This window comes from Sinocyclocheilus anshuiensis, unplaced genomic scaffold (assembly GCF_001515605.1).
Source record: "Sinocyclocheilus anshuiensis isolate Anshui unplaced genomic scaffold, SAMN03320099.WGS_v1.1 scaffold464, whole genome shotgun sequence".
Lineage (NCBI taxonomy): Eukaryota > Metazoa > Chordata > Actinopteri > Cypriniformes > Cyprinidae > Sinocyclocheilus > Sinocyclocheilus anshuiensis.
In genome coordinates, this window is record NW_015555731.1 from 333627 (window position 1) to 346659 (window position 13033).

The 13033-nt window shown below is 46.0% G+C and overlaps 2 protein-coding genes and 1 long non-coding RNA gene across 7 annotated transcripts in view; 1 reads left to right on the forward strand and 2 right to left on the reverse strand.

Annotated features, from left to right (window-relative positions):
* The window catches only part of LOC107672917 (cold shock domain-containing protein C2-like), an 18025-nt gene extending 9437 nt beyond the window's left edge, over positions 1 to 8588 (reverse strand). The window contains exons 1-2 of one of the 3 annotated variants that reach the window (XM_016466294.1): positions 8300 to 8588; positions 5133 to 5372 (exon numbers count right to left, since the gene is read on the reverse strand). In XM_016466294.1, coding sequence (XP_016321780.1) covers positions 5133 to 5311 — 179 coding nt within the window. In that variant the 5' untranslated portion in view covers positions 5312 to 5372; positions 8300 to 8588. Of the gene's footprint in view, positions 1 to 5132; positions 5730 to 8299 lie in introns of all 3 variants that reach the window. The other 2 variants (XM_016466292.1, XM_016466293.1) reach the window with 2 other exon arrangements.
* A 769-nt stretch (positions 8589 to 9357) lies between these two features.
* Positions 9358 to 13033, reverse strand: part of polr3h (polymerase (RNA) III (DNA directed) polypeptide H) — an 8543-nt gene continuing 4867 nt past the window's right edge. For all 3 annotated transcript variants that reach the window (XM_016466290.1, XM_016466289.1, XM_016466288.1), the window contains exons 5-7: positions 10212 to 10275; positions 9867 to 10098; positions 9358 to 9733 (exon numbers count right to left, since the gene is read on the reverse strand). In XM_016466290.1, coding sequence (XP_016321776.1) covers positions 9683 to 9733; positions 9867 to 10098; positions 10212 to 10275 — 347 coding nt within the window. In that variant the 3' untranslated portion in view covers positions 9358 to 9682. The remainder of the gene's footprint in view (positions 9734 to 9866; positions 10099 to 10211; positions 10276 to 13033) is intronic.
* The window catches only part of LOC107672918 (uncharacterized), a 7416-nt gene continuing 4434 nt past the window's right edge, over positions 10052 to 13033 (forward strand). The window contains exon 1 of the long non-coding RNA XR_001632351.1: positions 10052 to 10131. This is a non-coding gene — a long non-coding RNA (uncharacterized LOC107672918). The remainder of the gene's footprint in view (positions 10132 to 13033) is intronic.

Here is a 13033-nt window from a genome sequence, read left to right on the forward strand (position 1 = left end):
AAAAAAACAGGATTACCTCAATGCTGGAAAGACCTTAAGTTATTTAATTGTTTTATACTAGCCCATCATGTATCTAACCATCCAAGTGCACATTCGGCGTTAAGAGCTGTTAATATTAAAACTGGCTACTCCGCATTGAGTCAGTGTCATGGACGTAGGACAGAGCAAGTGTAAATATCTTTTCTAGTCTATATTTCCATCTTGTAATGCCGCTGTTTTAGGTATTTAAAAAAAAAAATATATATATATATATATTTGTAATAGAGCAGACACTGGCTGACCGTGTCTACACCGGACGCGACAGTTGTCATGTAGACAACTTTTGCCCATCAACCTCTCCTGAACCCTGCCATTAAACCAGTCATCCAACCACTCCGGGCACGGGCGCGGGCCCTGCTGCGCTAAAAGTCTGTCTACACTTGACGCGACAAAGCGACAGTTGCAAATCATTTGAACGTAGTGTCAGTACAGTTCGTCATAAATAGAACGAGTCATCAGTTTACTGATGGGGATCGTGTCGCATCGCATGGCCGCATCCAGTGTAGACAACATCACTGGGTTCTATTGTCTTTTGTCGGATCGCGCCACTCGCGTCCGGTGTAGACATGGTGTGAGTTTTTTTAATGGGTTATGTTATAGCCCTGCTTGTTTTTAATGTTTTTATGAAATATCTGTATTGACTGCATGATCATATCATCATATTATTTACTGCCATGCAAGGTACAAAGTAAAGCTTGGCGATCCGCGCAATGAGTAACACTGGTCTAGAGCACAGAACTGACCAGCCTGTGGCCAAACATGCTGTAACTGTGGTAAACGCAATCATTTTGCTTCAGTCTGCTGCTCCACTCTAGCTGTGTCAGCCCAAACACCCACTATCATTCACAATTTCTACTCTGGACCAGTCTCATTTAAAGCATGTTCAGTGCGCCTAAATGATGTGTGTATCCCACTGCTTTTGGACACTGGTGCCAGTGTGTCTCTCCTGAATATGCACACAAACAGCACTTTTTTTCGGAGCACTGCCACTTTCGGTACCCTCTGCTTCACTCTGTGGCTATGGCTACTCAAAGATTGACTTAGTGGGTTCCCTGCAAGTGACTGTTGGGTATGGCAACAAGATGGTGCCCAGCTTTACCTTCCATGTTGCCCGTCGCGGGGCCAACCTGATGGGTCTGGTTTTGTTCTCGGCTCTGGGATTTTCTCTAGTTGACACGAAGGGAGCTGCGATCCTGAAAGTCTCCACACCTTGGCAGCAAAAGTGGCCATCCCTGTTTGAAGGCTTGGGCTGCCTTACTGCTTTTGCCCATCAACCTCTCCTGAACACTGCCATTAAACCAGTCATCCAACCACTCCGACGCATTCCCTTGGCTCTCCGTGATGGTGTCTCGGCTGAGCTTAAGCAGCTGCTGGATGTTGGCATTATTGAACCAGTGGATGCGTCGCCCTGGGTCTCAAACCTGGTGGTAGCTCAGAAGAAATCAGGGGCCCTATGGGTGTGTGTCGACCTGCGAGCGGTGAATTTCAGAATTGTGATTTGCTCTGCACTTCTCGGCCACCGTACAAACCTGGTGGTAGCTCAGAAGAAAACAGGGGCCCTACGGGGTGTGTCGACCTGCGAGCGGTGAATAAGGCAGTGATCCCAGACAGGTTCCCTCTGCCTACCTCAGAAGAGCTCATTGCTCAGTTCCATGGTTCAACCATGTTCTCTAAACTGGATCTCAGACAGGACTACCTACAAGTGCCTCTCCACCCCGACAGCAGAAACCTCACAGCCTTTGTGACCCATGCAGGTGTGTTTCGCTACACGTGTATGCCGTTCGGGCTCAGCTCCGCCCCCAGCTGTTTCCAAAAAAATCATGCTCCAAAAAATCATGGTGTCGGTGTTGGCTGGTATACCGGCTGGTATACCATTTACCTGGATGATGTGGTTATCCATGGGCCCACCCCCGAGAGTCACGATGAACACCTCAGCAGAGTCATTGCAGCCCTAGCTGAACACAAACTAACCCTCAATTCTGAAAAATGTGTTTTCTCTGCACCGACTATTGAAAATGTGGGTTTCCGGCTGTCGACAGATGGCGTCACACCACTTCAATCACATGTAGATGCCATACTGGCAATTCCCGAACCCAGCTCAGCTGCGCAGGTCGCCTCCTTTTTGGGCAAATGATGCTGTGCGTGCGCTCAAGGTGCAGCTCACCACAGCCCCAGTGTTGGCTCACTTTGATATCTCCAGCCCCACCTGGGTGACCTGCGATGCGTCAGCTACAGCCATAGGAGCAGTGCTGTCACAGACCCAGCGGGGCGTTGAGAAGCCAATTGCCTTCGTGTCACGGGCCCTCAATCAGACGGAGCAGCGGTACTCAGTGGGGGAACGTGAAGCATTAGCCTGCATCTGGGCCTGCGAGAAGTGGCACTTGTATCTCTATGGCCGCGCCTTCACCCTAAGGACATATCACCAGGCCCTGACTGCACTACTTACCACATCTGGGACAGGCCACAGGCCACTGAGGCTACACCGCTGGTCCAACCGTCTTCGCCAGTATAACTTTGACCTGAAGTTCACCCCGGGCAGAGACAATGTTGTGGCCGATCTACTGTCCCGCTCCACTCCGCCACCACACACACATACACCGACACGGACCAGGTGAAACGTGACATTGTCCAGTTGTTACACACACCCCTCCAGGCCGTCGTATCGCTACAAGAACTGAAGGAGGCATCGGAACAGGACCCGGTTCTTTCTCAGCTCCGAGTCTATATTCTGAATGGCTGGCCTCAGGAGGTACCAGAGGGGCTGGCAGCATTTTCCAGAATAAAGCAGGAGCTGTCCTGCTGGAACGACACCTGTGTGGCACGCGGCCTCTGCACAGTCATCCCCAGCACCCTACGTGCACGTGTCTTGGCAATGGCTCACGAGGGCCACCTGGGTATTGTGAAGTTGAAGCAGCGCTGCAGAGACCGGGTTTGGTGGCCAGGGATAGATAAAGACATCGAGGCCCTGGTGAAAGACTGTGCTGCCTGTCTCTTGAGCGGTAAGACTGGTCACCAGGCCCCCCCACCCTTACAACCTCTTGCTTGGCCATCGCAGCCCTGGGACCACCTGCAGCTGGACATATGTGGTGAGATACAGGGAGTTCCTCATCACCAACGCTTCCTAGTGGTTGTCTATGACCTGCATTCGAAATGGCCTGAGCTCATTGCCACCGGCTCTGTGACCTCTCAGGTTATAATTAACTTCCTGGACTCTCTGTTTTCCCACTGTGGCCTTCCAAACACTATCACTACTGACAATGGCCCGCAGCTGATCTCAGCCGAGTTCACAACATACCTCAAAAACAAAGGTATTCATCACATCCGTACGGCATACTATCACCCCCAAGCTAATGGTGGTGTCAAACGCTTCCATCAGTCACTGAAAAACAGTCTCAGAGCGCACTTGTTCCAGGGATGGACCTTCTTACGGGCCATCCATCACACACTGCTGCACTACAGGGCCACTCAACACTCTACGACGGGGGTCTCTCCAGCTTTCCTCATGCTTGGCCATGAGCTCCACCTTCCCCTCGACAGGCTCAGCCCCGCACTGCCTCAGGAACCACTACCGAGAGTCAGGGCCTCTGTCACCCGCCAGCAGAGGAAGATGAAGCAGAAATTCGATTTCTCAGCACGCGTTAAGGTCCCTGACATAAAGGCCGCAGATTGCGCCAGAGTTCGCAGGCCCCACAGAGACAACAAACTCGCTTCATATTGGTCTGCCCCTCTCCAAGTTACTCATCAGCTGGGCCCAGCCACCCCACAACAGGCACATACAACAGGCGTCACACCTCAAGCCAAACCCCCAGCTTGGCAGGACACCCCAGCGCTTCAGTTGACACCTCAGATAGCTCCTGCACAGGCTCCAGACATGTCTATCAACCTGCCAGCTAAGATGTGTGCCTGCCCATCACAGGCTGCCCAGCCTCATTCCCATGTTTCTCCACGGCCTGTCCGCATTCGTTCTCGCCCAGGGCACTTACAGGACTTTGTGTCAACATTTCATGTTTGAAACCCCCTGGAGGGGGGGAAATGTTGGGTTCTCACACAAGTGTTGTTTGATAATGCATTGAGTTAGTGTTCAGTGATGAATCGAGTTTGATTGTGCTGAAAGCATTCTGTCATGCCTGACCAATGTATGTGCTCCATTATTGGGGTCTGAAACAGAGAGGTTAAGTAAAAAGATATGATAAGTTGATGTTACTCGCTGTGTCGGTGTGATCCTTATCAAACGCAACACTCATGTGTAGTGTGTTGCGTTCAGAATAGCTAGTTCCTGTAAATTCCGCTAACGAGAAACACTCTTAGAACTTTGGCAAGTTTCTCTCAATTACGAACAAACATATTCAAGCAACGTTAATAGAACGTCTGTTCAGAATGATCTGGGCTTTAATAACATTATCAAAACGTTAGCAGAAAAACATAATTTATACAATGTTCATCTAACGTTTTATTTGAACATTTTGGTGTTTTTTTTATGTTACTTGTTTCAGCTGGCTCAGAGAACATCCAAGTGTCACGTCATGTTTGCAAAATGCTAAAGTTTAACATTAATGTTTAATCTAACATTCACATAATAATGAGAAAAAAAAACATTGTTTAAACCTTTAAAAACTTGATGTTTTGAATGTTTTGAGAACATTAAGAAATAATATTTTTATAACTTAATGAGTTAGCAAAAGGTTCTCAAACATATATTTGTTAGCTGGAAATCAACTGGAGGGTGTGGCGCTTGCAACACAAAGGTCGTGGATTCGATCCCCAGGTAACATACTTACTTCTGAAAGCATCAAATGCATGACTGTAACTGTAAATGTGCAGTCACATTAGCGAAATTTCGTAGAAATTTTGTGGGCAAAATAAATCTGTTGTCTGTTGTCAATAGTGAACCCATTGCGAAATCTGCGTGAGGGAATCTTTCACCCTCACACGAAATTTTTGGTTCCCAGAACGTTCTGGGAACGTTCGTTTTTGAACGTTCCCAAGAACGTTGGTTAGCCAGGAAAGTTTTCTTGAAAATAGAGCGTTCCCTTTAGGTACCGTTAGGGGAACGTTCTATTTACGTTCCTAGAAGGTTCCCAGAACGTACTTACGCCGAGTACGTGCGCGTGCGTTTGGTGGGCAGAGGACTCTGTAACTCCCCGGACTGCAGGGCGGCTCGTTCCCAAACGCGGCTGCCTTCTCGCAGGAACGGGAATGACAGCGACAGTGGTGCCGAGCGCGGAGACCGCAGAGACGGGTCCGCTGCGGGCGACAGCTCCGGTTCCGCCATGGTTACGGGTACGGCGTGCGATGCGGAGGTTGCGTCAGTTTGCTCTCTGAACTCCGGATGCCTGCAGAAGATGACCTGTGGGAGAAACACTAAACTCACATCACATCCAACGCATTATTTCTGCCAGCTGCAGCTTTTCACTCTGACGCACGTTGTACAGTGTGTTTATTGACAAATGCTCCGTGCACGCACTCTGCTCTGTTTTTTATTTGCAGTGGCACAGATTGTTCTGTGAGGAGCAACGTGCAGTAAAACAGCTTCTGCACTGACATTTAGTCTGTGCTTCACAAAGCCTCTGTCTATGTGTGTGTGTGTTTTTGTTTGTGTGAGTTTACATTCAAGACGGTTTGCACCCGGGGCGCGAGTGCTGCGTGCCCGGTTCCTCATGCACAAAAGCCTGCATTGTCTTCAAAGAGGCCTTAAAGAACACAAGAAGCCGTTCTGCAATCAGACTGAACTGTACATCTCTTGTACTGGCCGTCAGATGTATATTGAATTGAAAGGATAGCATGCAAACCTACTATTTGTACTATTCTCTGCAGTTTATGTGTATTGTGTACAGTACCCTGCTGGAAAACAACAACAGAAACCATCACAGAATTTTTTTACTTGTTATAATGGGACTTAAAGGGGTCATATGATGTTATTTTAAAGATCATTATTTTGATCGGAATTTACCCTTTTTTTCCTTCTTTTTTTTAGAAATAGCCTTTGTGCACAGCCTGCCTTGTACTCTTCTAGGTTCAAAAAACTGTCGTCCATAAAATGCGTTGCACAAATTCGAACATCTGGGTTGTGCTGTTCTGTTGTAAATAAATCTTAACCAATGATTCCTAATTGCATCTACTTCCGGAAGGCCAAATAAAGTGCTTTTGCTTTCGCACTGAAACACAGCGTCTCCCTGACATGCTGCATCAACACTAACTGCGGTTACTGAAACCACGCCTTCTTTCTTTGCGTGCACATTTGGGCTGCATTATGCTAATATTTCCACATATTGACGTAGATATGTGAGGGCGTGTTTAAACGAGGCATTTTAGGTAGGCCTGGCTGACTCTTAACTTTTATAAAGAATATCTCTTTGGATTTGAGACTTTAGTCTTTGCAACTTTACAGATCTTCTTTATGCACCACGAGCTTGTAACACTCCAAAGAGAAAGGAAAATTTGAAATCGCATCATATGACCCCTTTAATGGAAAGTGTAATTGACTCTCTGGGTTTCTACTGGTAATTGGTCACCTTCTATTGGTGGCTTGTAAAAACCACTAAATCCTAATGGAATATGGCCAAAAACACATTACAGAAAACCATTTTTTAAATGGTTTTAATTACTAAAAGTTGATGGTTTGTAATGTTTGTAATGGTATTTGTAGTGGAAACCAATAGATTTTCTGTGGTGGTTTCTAATTTTTATTATTATTATTATTATTGTTATTATTATTTTTTTGTAGTTGTGCCTAAGATAATGTAAGACAATGCTCACATTTCTATATAGCTTACCTTATATTTCCAGCCACAAACAAACCGAAATTAAATATCAGATGTTGTTTTTGAATAATCTCTATTTTGATTTTATAAAGTTGGATTGAAGTCGCAAAGAAAATAGTGTTCATTCTGAACAAGATCAGACCTAACAGTATGCTACATCAGGTGTCAGATGTATATTTAGGTTAATAGTCTCATATCGATAGTTTTCACGTGACGTCACACCCTTACAGGAACGCCCACAAAGCTTTGCTCCACTGACCGCCAGGAGGATTGCATTTAGTAGTAATATAGTAAGACAGTGATATTTATAGGTTAAATTCGGTATACACCTTATTGATGATGCATACTTTGTACAGGCAAGCAGATGAACCCAGAATATAAACGCAATGCGCAAAGTTTAATATTACATTTTTTCCCATAGAACACCATGTAGCGCATTGCGCTCATATTCCGGGCTCATTTGCTTGCCTGTATAAAGCACGCATCATCAATCAGGTGTGTACTAATTTAATCGTTTAATATCACTGTTTTAAAGGCACTTTAAGTGTTTTCACATGAAACGTTTTACAATATGCACTGTTTTTAGTGATTGAAATATTGCGACAGGTGCTTTATGGATTGCTAATGGCCAAAACTTGAATTTTGTTCACATATGTTTGTTTTATTCTTTTGAGAGATGATCTAATACTTTTGGATCGGAAGAGATAGAAAATTGTCAGTCTTGTGCTGCAGTTCTATCTTCTATGGATGTTTTGCCCGCCAGGTCTTCGAACCAGTCACGTGACTGAAAACTATCAAAAGGGTTCGCGCGCACGCGAAATCTGGTCTCATGACGTCAGAGCTGCTGCTGGTTCTGCCATTAATAACTTTAGCATCACCGCTTATGGAATTCAATTCCATATATAGTGACAGCACAAGAATAGTAGGCCTATATGGTCTTCATAACGCGAACCAAATTCGCAGTAAAGCAATCACGTACACGAACAAGAGGCAGAAAATGTGTTTACAATTTGACACGATGGTTTTGACTCGGAAAAATGACTAGAACTGGCGCCAAACTCGTAAACGTCACGTTTATGTTGAGGAACGCTTGATGGATTGAAAGATGCTATTCCTTTCATCTTCCGCTCAGCATCACCCGCTTCCAGAATGTTCTTGACGGAGGGACTGTGCCTCAAAATCTCCTCAGCTGACTTACTAGACAGCATTTTTGGCGGCGTTATCTATGCGTTTATTTATATGCACACAATCGATGCCTATAATGCCTATAATAACTGCTGTCTAGGAGGGCGCGCTACGTTTTGAAAAACGAGAGGACATCAACAAAAGGTGGGCTAAGGGATGGGATCATGCCTAATAAAAAAACAAGCACTAACTGTAATCATTTTAATTCTGTTTTTAGATTGCATATTCGCTTATTTATAGTACAAGCATTACAAGTATAAAAACAGGCAAAAAATAAAAACGCCCAAATAAATGGACCAAATGCAGAAACTTACGGCCGCTGTCTGGAGTTGACTGATGCTTCCGTCCCGTCCTGTCGACCGCCGTTATGTAAGATGAGATATAGGCTACGGTGCAGATCCGCAGTGAGGAGCTCGTGTGATGGAGGAGATCCCCGTTAGCACGCTTTTACCGGGAGAACCGACGCGTTCATGGCATGCATCACCGAATCCCGAAGATGACGCACTGAAGCCGTTCAAGTGAGTCACTCCCATCACTAGACTGTCTCATATGAGATGATGTAAACAGCAGTCAGCTGACAATAGCCTACATAAAGCCTTAGTAGTAGGGGTGTAACGATTCACTCGTTTTATCAATGCATATCTTACTACTAATTAGTAGCATCAAAAGCAAATGTATTATATATATATATATATATATATATATATATATATACACATTTATGATGCCGCAAGTAATACTCTAATTATAAAATGTAACGATGGTTATCATTAATGTGGGGACAGAAATTCTGTTATAAAACATGACAACTTTTTACATATCAATACCATATTATTTGAATATTTAGGTACAAAGCAAGTTTCCTTATTTGTTTACTATTATCATTTTTATTTGATTATTATTTATTATGATGGAGGGAAAGCTCAAAAGTCAATAACCTGAAATAGAGACATTCTAAATAAAAAAAAGGTTTAGCAATCTTATATGTACAGTGGTGTGAAAAAGTGTTGGCCCCCTTCCTGATTTCTTATTTTTTTGCATGTTTGTCACACTTTAAACACTAGTAAAAGGTAACACAAGTGAACACAACATGCAGCTTTTAAATGAAGGTTTTTATTATTAAGGGAAAACAAAATCCAAAACTACATGGCCCTGTGTGAAAACTTGTGTTATCTTTTACTAATATTTAAATTTGTTTGATGATCTGAAACATTAAAGTGTGACAAACATGCAAAAAAAATAAGAAATCAGGAAGGGGGCCAACACTTTTTCACACCACTGTATATATATTGTATATAATGTAAATACAATGTAAACTAAATATAAATACAAGATACACTAAAACATTACAATTATATTTTTCATTTATTCCATTTTTAATGTTGTAAAAAGCAGGAGAAAAAAAATCCAAAAACCATATATACATGATCACATGAAAATATTCCATTCAGTGTCAGAAAAAGATTGTTTGCTAAACATTTTTAATAGAATTTATCTATAAAGTAAACTTCATAGGACACAGCAATACAACACAATAATCCCATTTAAATCATTATATATGGCTCTTTTATTAAGCGTCTCCTATTGGCCCGGCACCAGCTGCTCACTGATTGGTCCACAGAGCTTCGGTTCATTGTGTAAATGAGGCTTATGAGAGGTTTCAGCTGATTTTTCATGCTTCATAACAGATGAGACTGTTAACTGTTCCACCAGGACAGAAGACCCAGACCTGGTTCACTTACAGATCCCTGCAGAAGAAAACAAGAGACGCTTGTGGTATTACTGTGAGCAAATCATCAGTGTATGATATTGCAAAGACAAATGGTGGATGGAACGGGTTATATATTCATTATAGCTTTATTTAAGGTGTAATATTCTCACTATGAGTGTGTACGGAGCCTCTTTCTGCTGCGCGCTGTCCTCCGCTCCTGCAGGTGGCGCTGTGGCGGCCGCGCTCGGCCCTTCCTTCTTTGCGCTGGGACCCGAGGGCGACGTGTCGATGAAGACCTCGTCCACCACCCGGAAGCGGATCTCCTCGCCCTGGTCCATGTAGAGGTCGTGAGCGCCCTCGTCCGTCTCGTACTCCCACATCCACACCTGCTCCGCCTCATCGCTACGCCAACCGTGAAGGAACAGAGCATGCTGGGTACATGATGCTACAAATACACTGGTAGCTAATTAATAGTGTCATGTTAATGTGTTGGTAGAAGCGATGATTCAGTATACAATTTAGTCGGTTGCTGTAGCGACTCTGGCGGGATTATGATGTCATCGAAGAATCCGAGGCTCACTGTGGAACCGACACACGTGAAGTCATTATTCACCTCATAACAACATGCAGACTTTTCCATTTTCCATTTCCAATTAACTTCCATATTCTAATTAAGCCATCATTCTGCAAACAAAGTTCTAAAGCTTTTAATCTACTGGAATAAAGGCTTGACAATGAATATGAACCATAATGGTCTGCATGTAAATGTGCTCATTGTGTTATTTCAGTATGAGTGAGATACTGTTATAATTTGTATTCATATTTTGAATTTGGTTTTATTTTAGTATTTTCTGTTTTTATTTTAATTTTAATTAAGTTGTTTTTGTATTTTTTTTAGCATTTGTTACAAATATTTTTAAATATATCTATACAGTTTTTATAAATGTTTTATTTCAGTTTTAGAACAAATTAAACAAAATAGCTAAAATAAGGTTAACTAGCTAAAATACAGTTCCCTTTCGATACTTCACTTCGTACTGCGTCACTAGACGCTACGGAAAACTCCTTTTCTCCGATTTACTGTAGCCTTTTTTTTCAATCACAGAAGTGTATCTGCACTGCCATTGTTTCAGAAATGAACCAATGACGGCGCAGCAGAGCTGCGCGAGCCTATGGCGAAGCAGGGCGCCCGAGCCCGCCAAAATGGGCGGGGCATCTGGCTAAATAAGCAGGTGCTCAGCATAGGATCACTGATTCTTTATCCTTCAGCGACGACATCTACTGCTCTTCGCTGATTCTACGAGATTTGAAGCCTTCGCCTGCAAGCTGATCCAGCCACCGTTCTGCAGCAGCAAGGTCAGCTCGCCGCCTCTGCTCTCTGCTCACCGCTTGCAGCTCGCCGCTCTCAAGCAGCACTGATCAGCGTGCCGCTTTGCAGCACCGGATCAGATCGCCGCTTCAAGCAGCTCTGTTCCCGCGTCGCTCTCAAGGCAGCCCCGGTCAGCGCTTCGCTCACGAGCCGTCTGCAGATCGCCTGTGTTGACGCTTTCCTGCTTGTGGTAACAAAAAAGAGCACATTTCTGAACAAATTTCCTGCGACGTTGTTGCAAATGTCTTTGGCTTTGGCTGGTGCAGGACACCACTGCATGCTGATGACGGGCACAGTGAATGTGTGCGATGTCTGGGGAAATCCCACGCAGAAGCCGCGCTCACTGAGACGTCATGCTCCCACTGCGAGAGCATGAGTCTCGCCTCTTTGCGCTCGCGGATAGCTTTCTTTTCAGAAAGCGCCCCCTCCCCTCGTGCCCCCCCCGTTTCCTTCCTCCCAGGAACCTGTGAGGAAAAAACAGCGGGGTAGAGGATCACAGCGCTCAGATATGAGTGAGCTTCCGTCGGCTCAAGGCCTGTGTACCTCACTCTCTCCACAAAGAGAGGTTCTCAAGGCCCACGTACCTCACTCTCTCCACAAAGAGAGGTTGGTACGGACACCGAGCTCATCCGTGTCCTATTAAAATCCGTCGAGGAGCTCGGATTGGAGTGGTCTTAACCTGAAGAGCCCACTCACAGCCGCCTAGATGAGTGGTTTCTGCCGGGACGCCGCCAGACCCCTCCTCAGCGAGCTGCGCCCTTCTTCCCAGAGGTTCACGACGAGCTGAAGAAGTCGTGGCGCGCCCCCTACTCAGCGCGTTTACGCTCCTCTGTCTCTCCCGCCCTCACTACGGTCGATGGCGCTGCACAGAAGGGCTACGATAAGCTGCCTCCTCTGGACGAAGCAGTGGCTGCACACCTCTGCCCCCCCCGCTGCCATCGGATGGAAGGCAAAGGCCACTTATCCCTCGAAGCCCTGTCGAACGACTTCAGCCCTCGCTGGTCGTGCTTACACCTCGGCGGGCCAGGCTGCGTCTGCGTTACACTCTATGGCGGTGCTGCAAGTGTACCAGGCGAAGCTCCTTCACGCCATGGATGAGTCTGGGCCAGAACACTCTGCAGCGTTCATAGAGCTGCGCAGCGCCACCGATTTGGCCCTGCGCGCCACAAAGACGACTGCACAGGCCATTGGGAGGTCGATGGCCAGCCTGGTGGTGCTGGAACGCCACTTGTGGCTGAATTTGACAGAGATCAAAGAAGCGGATAAAACCATCTTCCTTGACTCCCCGGTCACCCCCACTGGCCTTTTCGGACCTGCTGTGGAAGGGTTCGCCGAGCGTTTCACGGCTGCACAGAAGTCGTCCCAAGCCATGCGACACTTCCTGCCGAAGCGTTCCAGTTCTGCAGCTGCTGCCAGTTGCCCCAAGCCGGCGCCGACTCAACAGCCAGTTAAAACTACGCCTCCTGTGACTCAGCTCTCTGCACGGCCTGAGCCCAGGCAGCGCTTGCGCTCTGCAAAGCGCCACCCTTTCCCGAAGCGCCAGGGAACCCGGCCCAAGATTGTGCTGGACCCTGCGCCTCAGAAGCCATCCTGATCCCTCAGGAAGGAAGAGGAGGGGGCAAAGTCTCGCTGTGGCCGGACCACCCCCCAAACTGCCTCGTATGTGTCCCCAGTTGCCCCGTCCAGTTCCGGGTGCTGGGAAAAATGTGTTTATTGAATGCAAAGGGCCCGTTCTAGCGCCCAAGTGTACAACCGCTGTGATAGCGGACAAAATAAAACACAAACATACTCAAAAAGAGAGCAAATTTCCTCTTCCAAACACGGCGAGCCCCGGGTCCCTTCACAGCGACCCGCCGCCCGAACCAATTCAACCCCTTGCCACAAGGGCCGAGGCCTGGCAGGCCATCCCCGACGTGTCAAAGTGGGTTATGGGGATTATAAAACGAGGTTATCTACTCCAATTCGCTC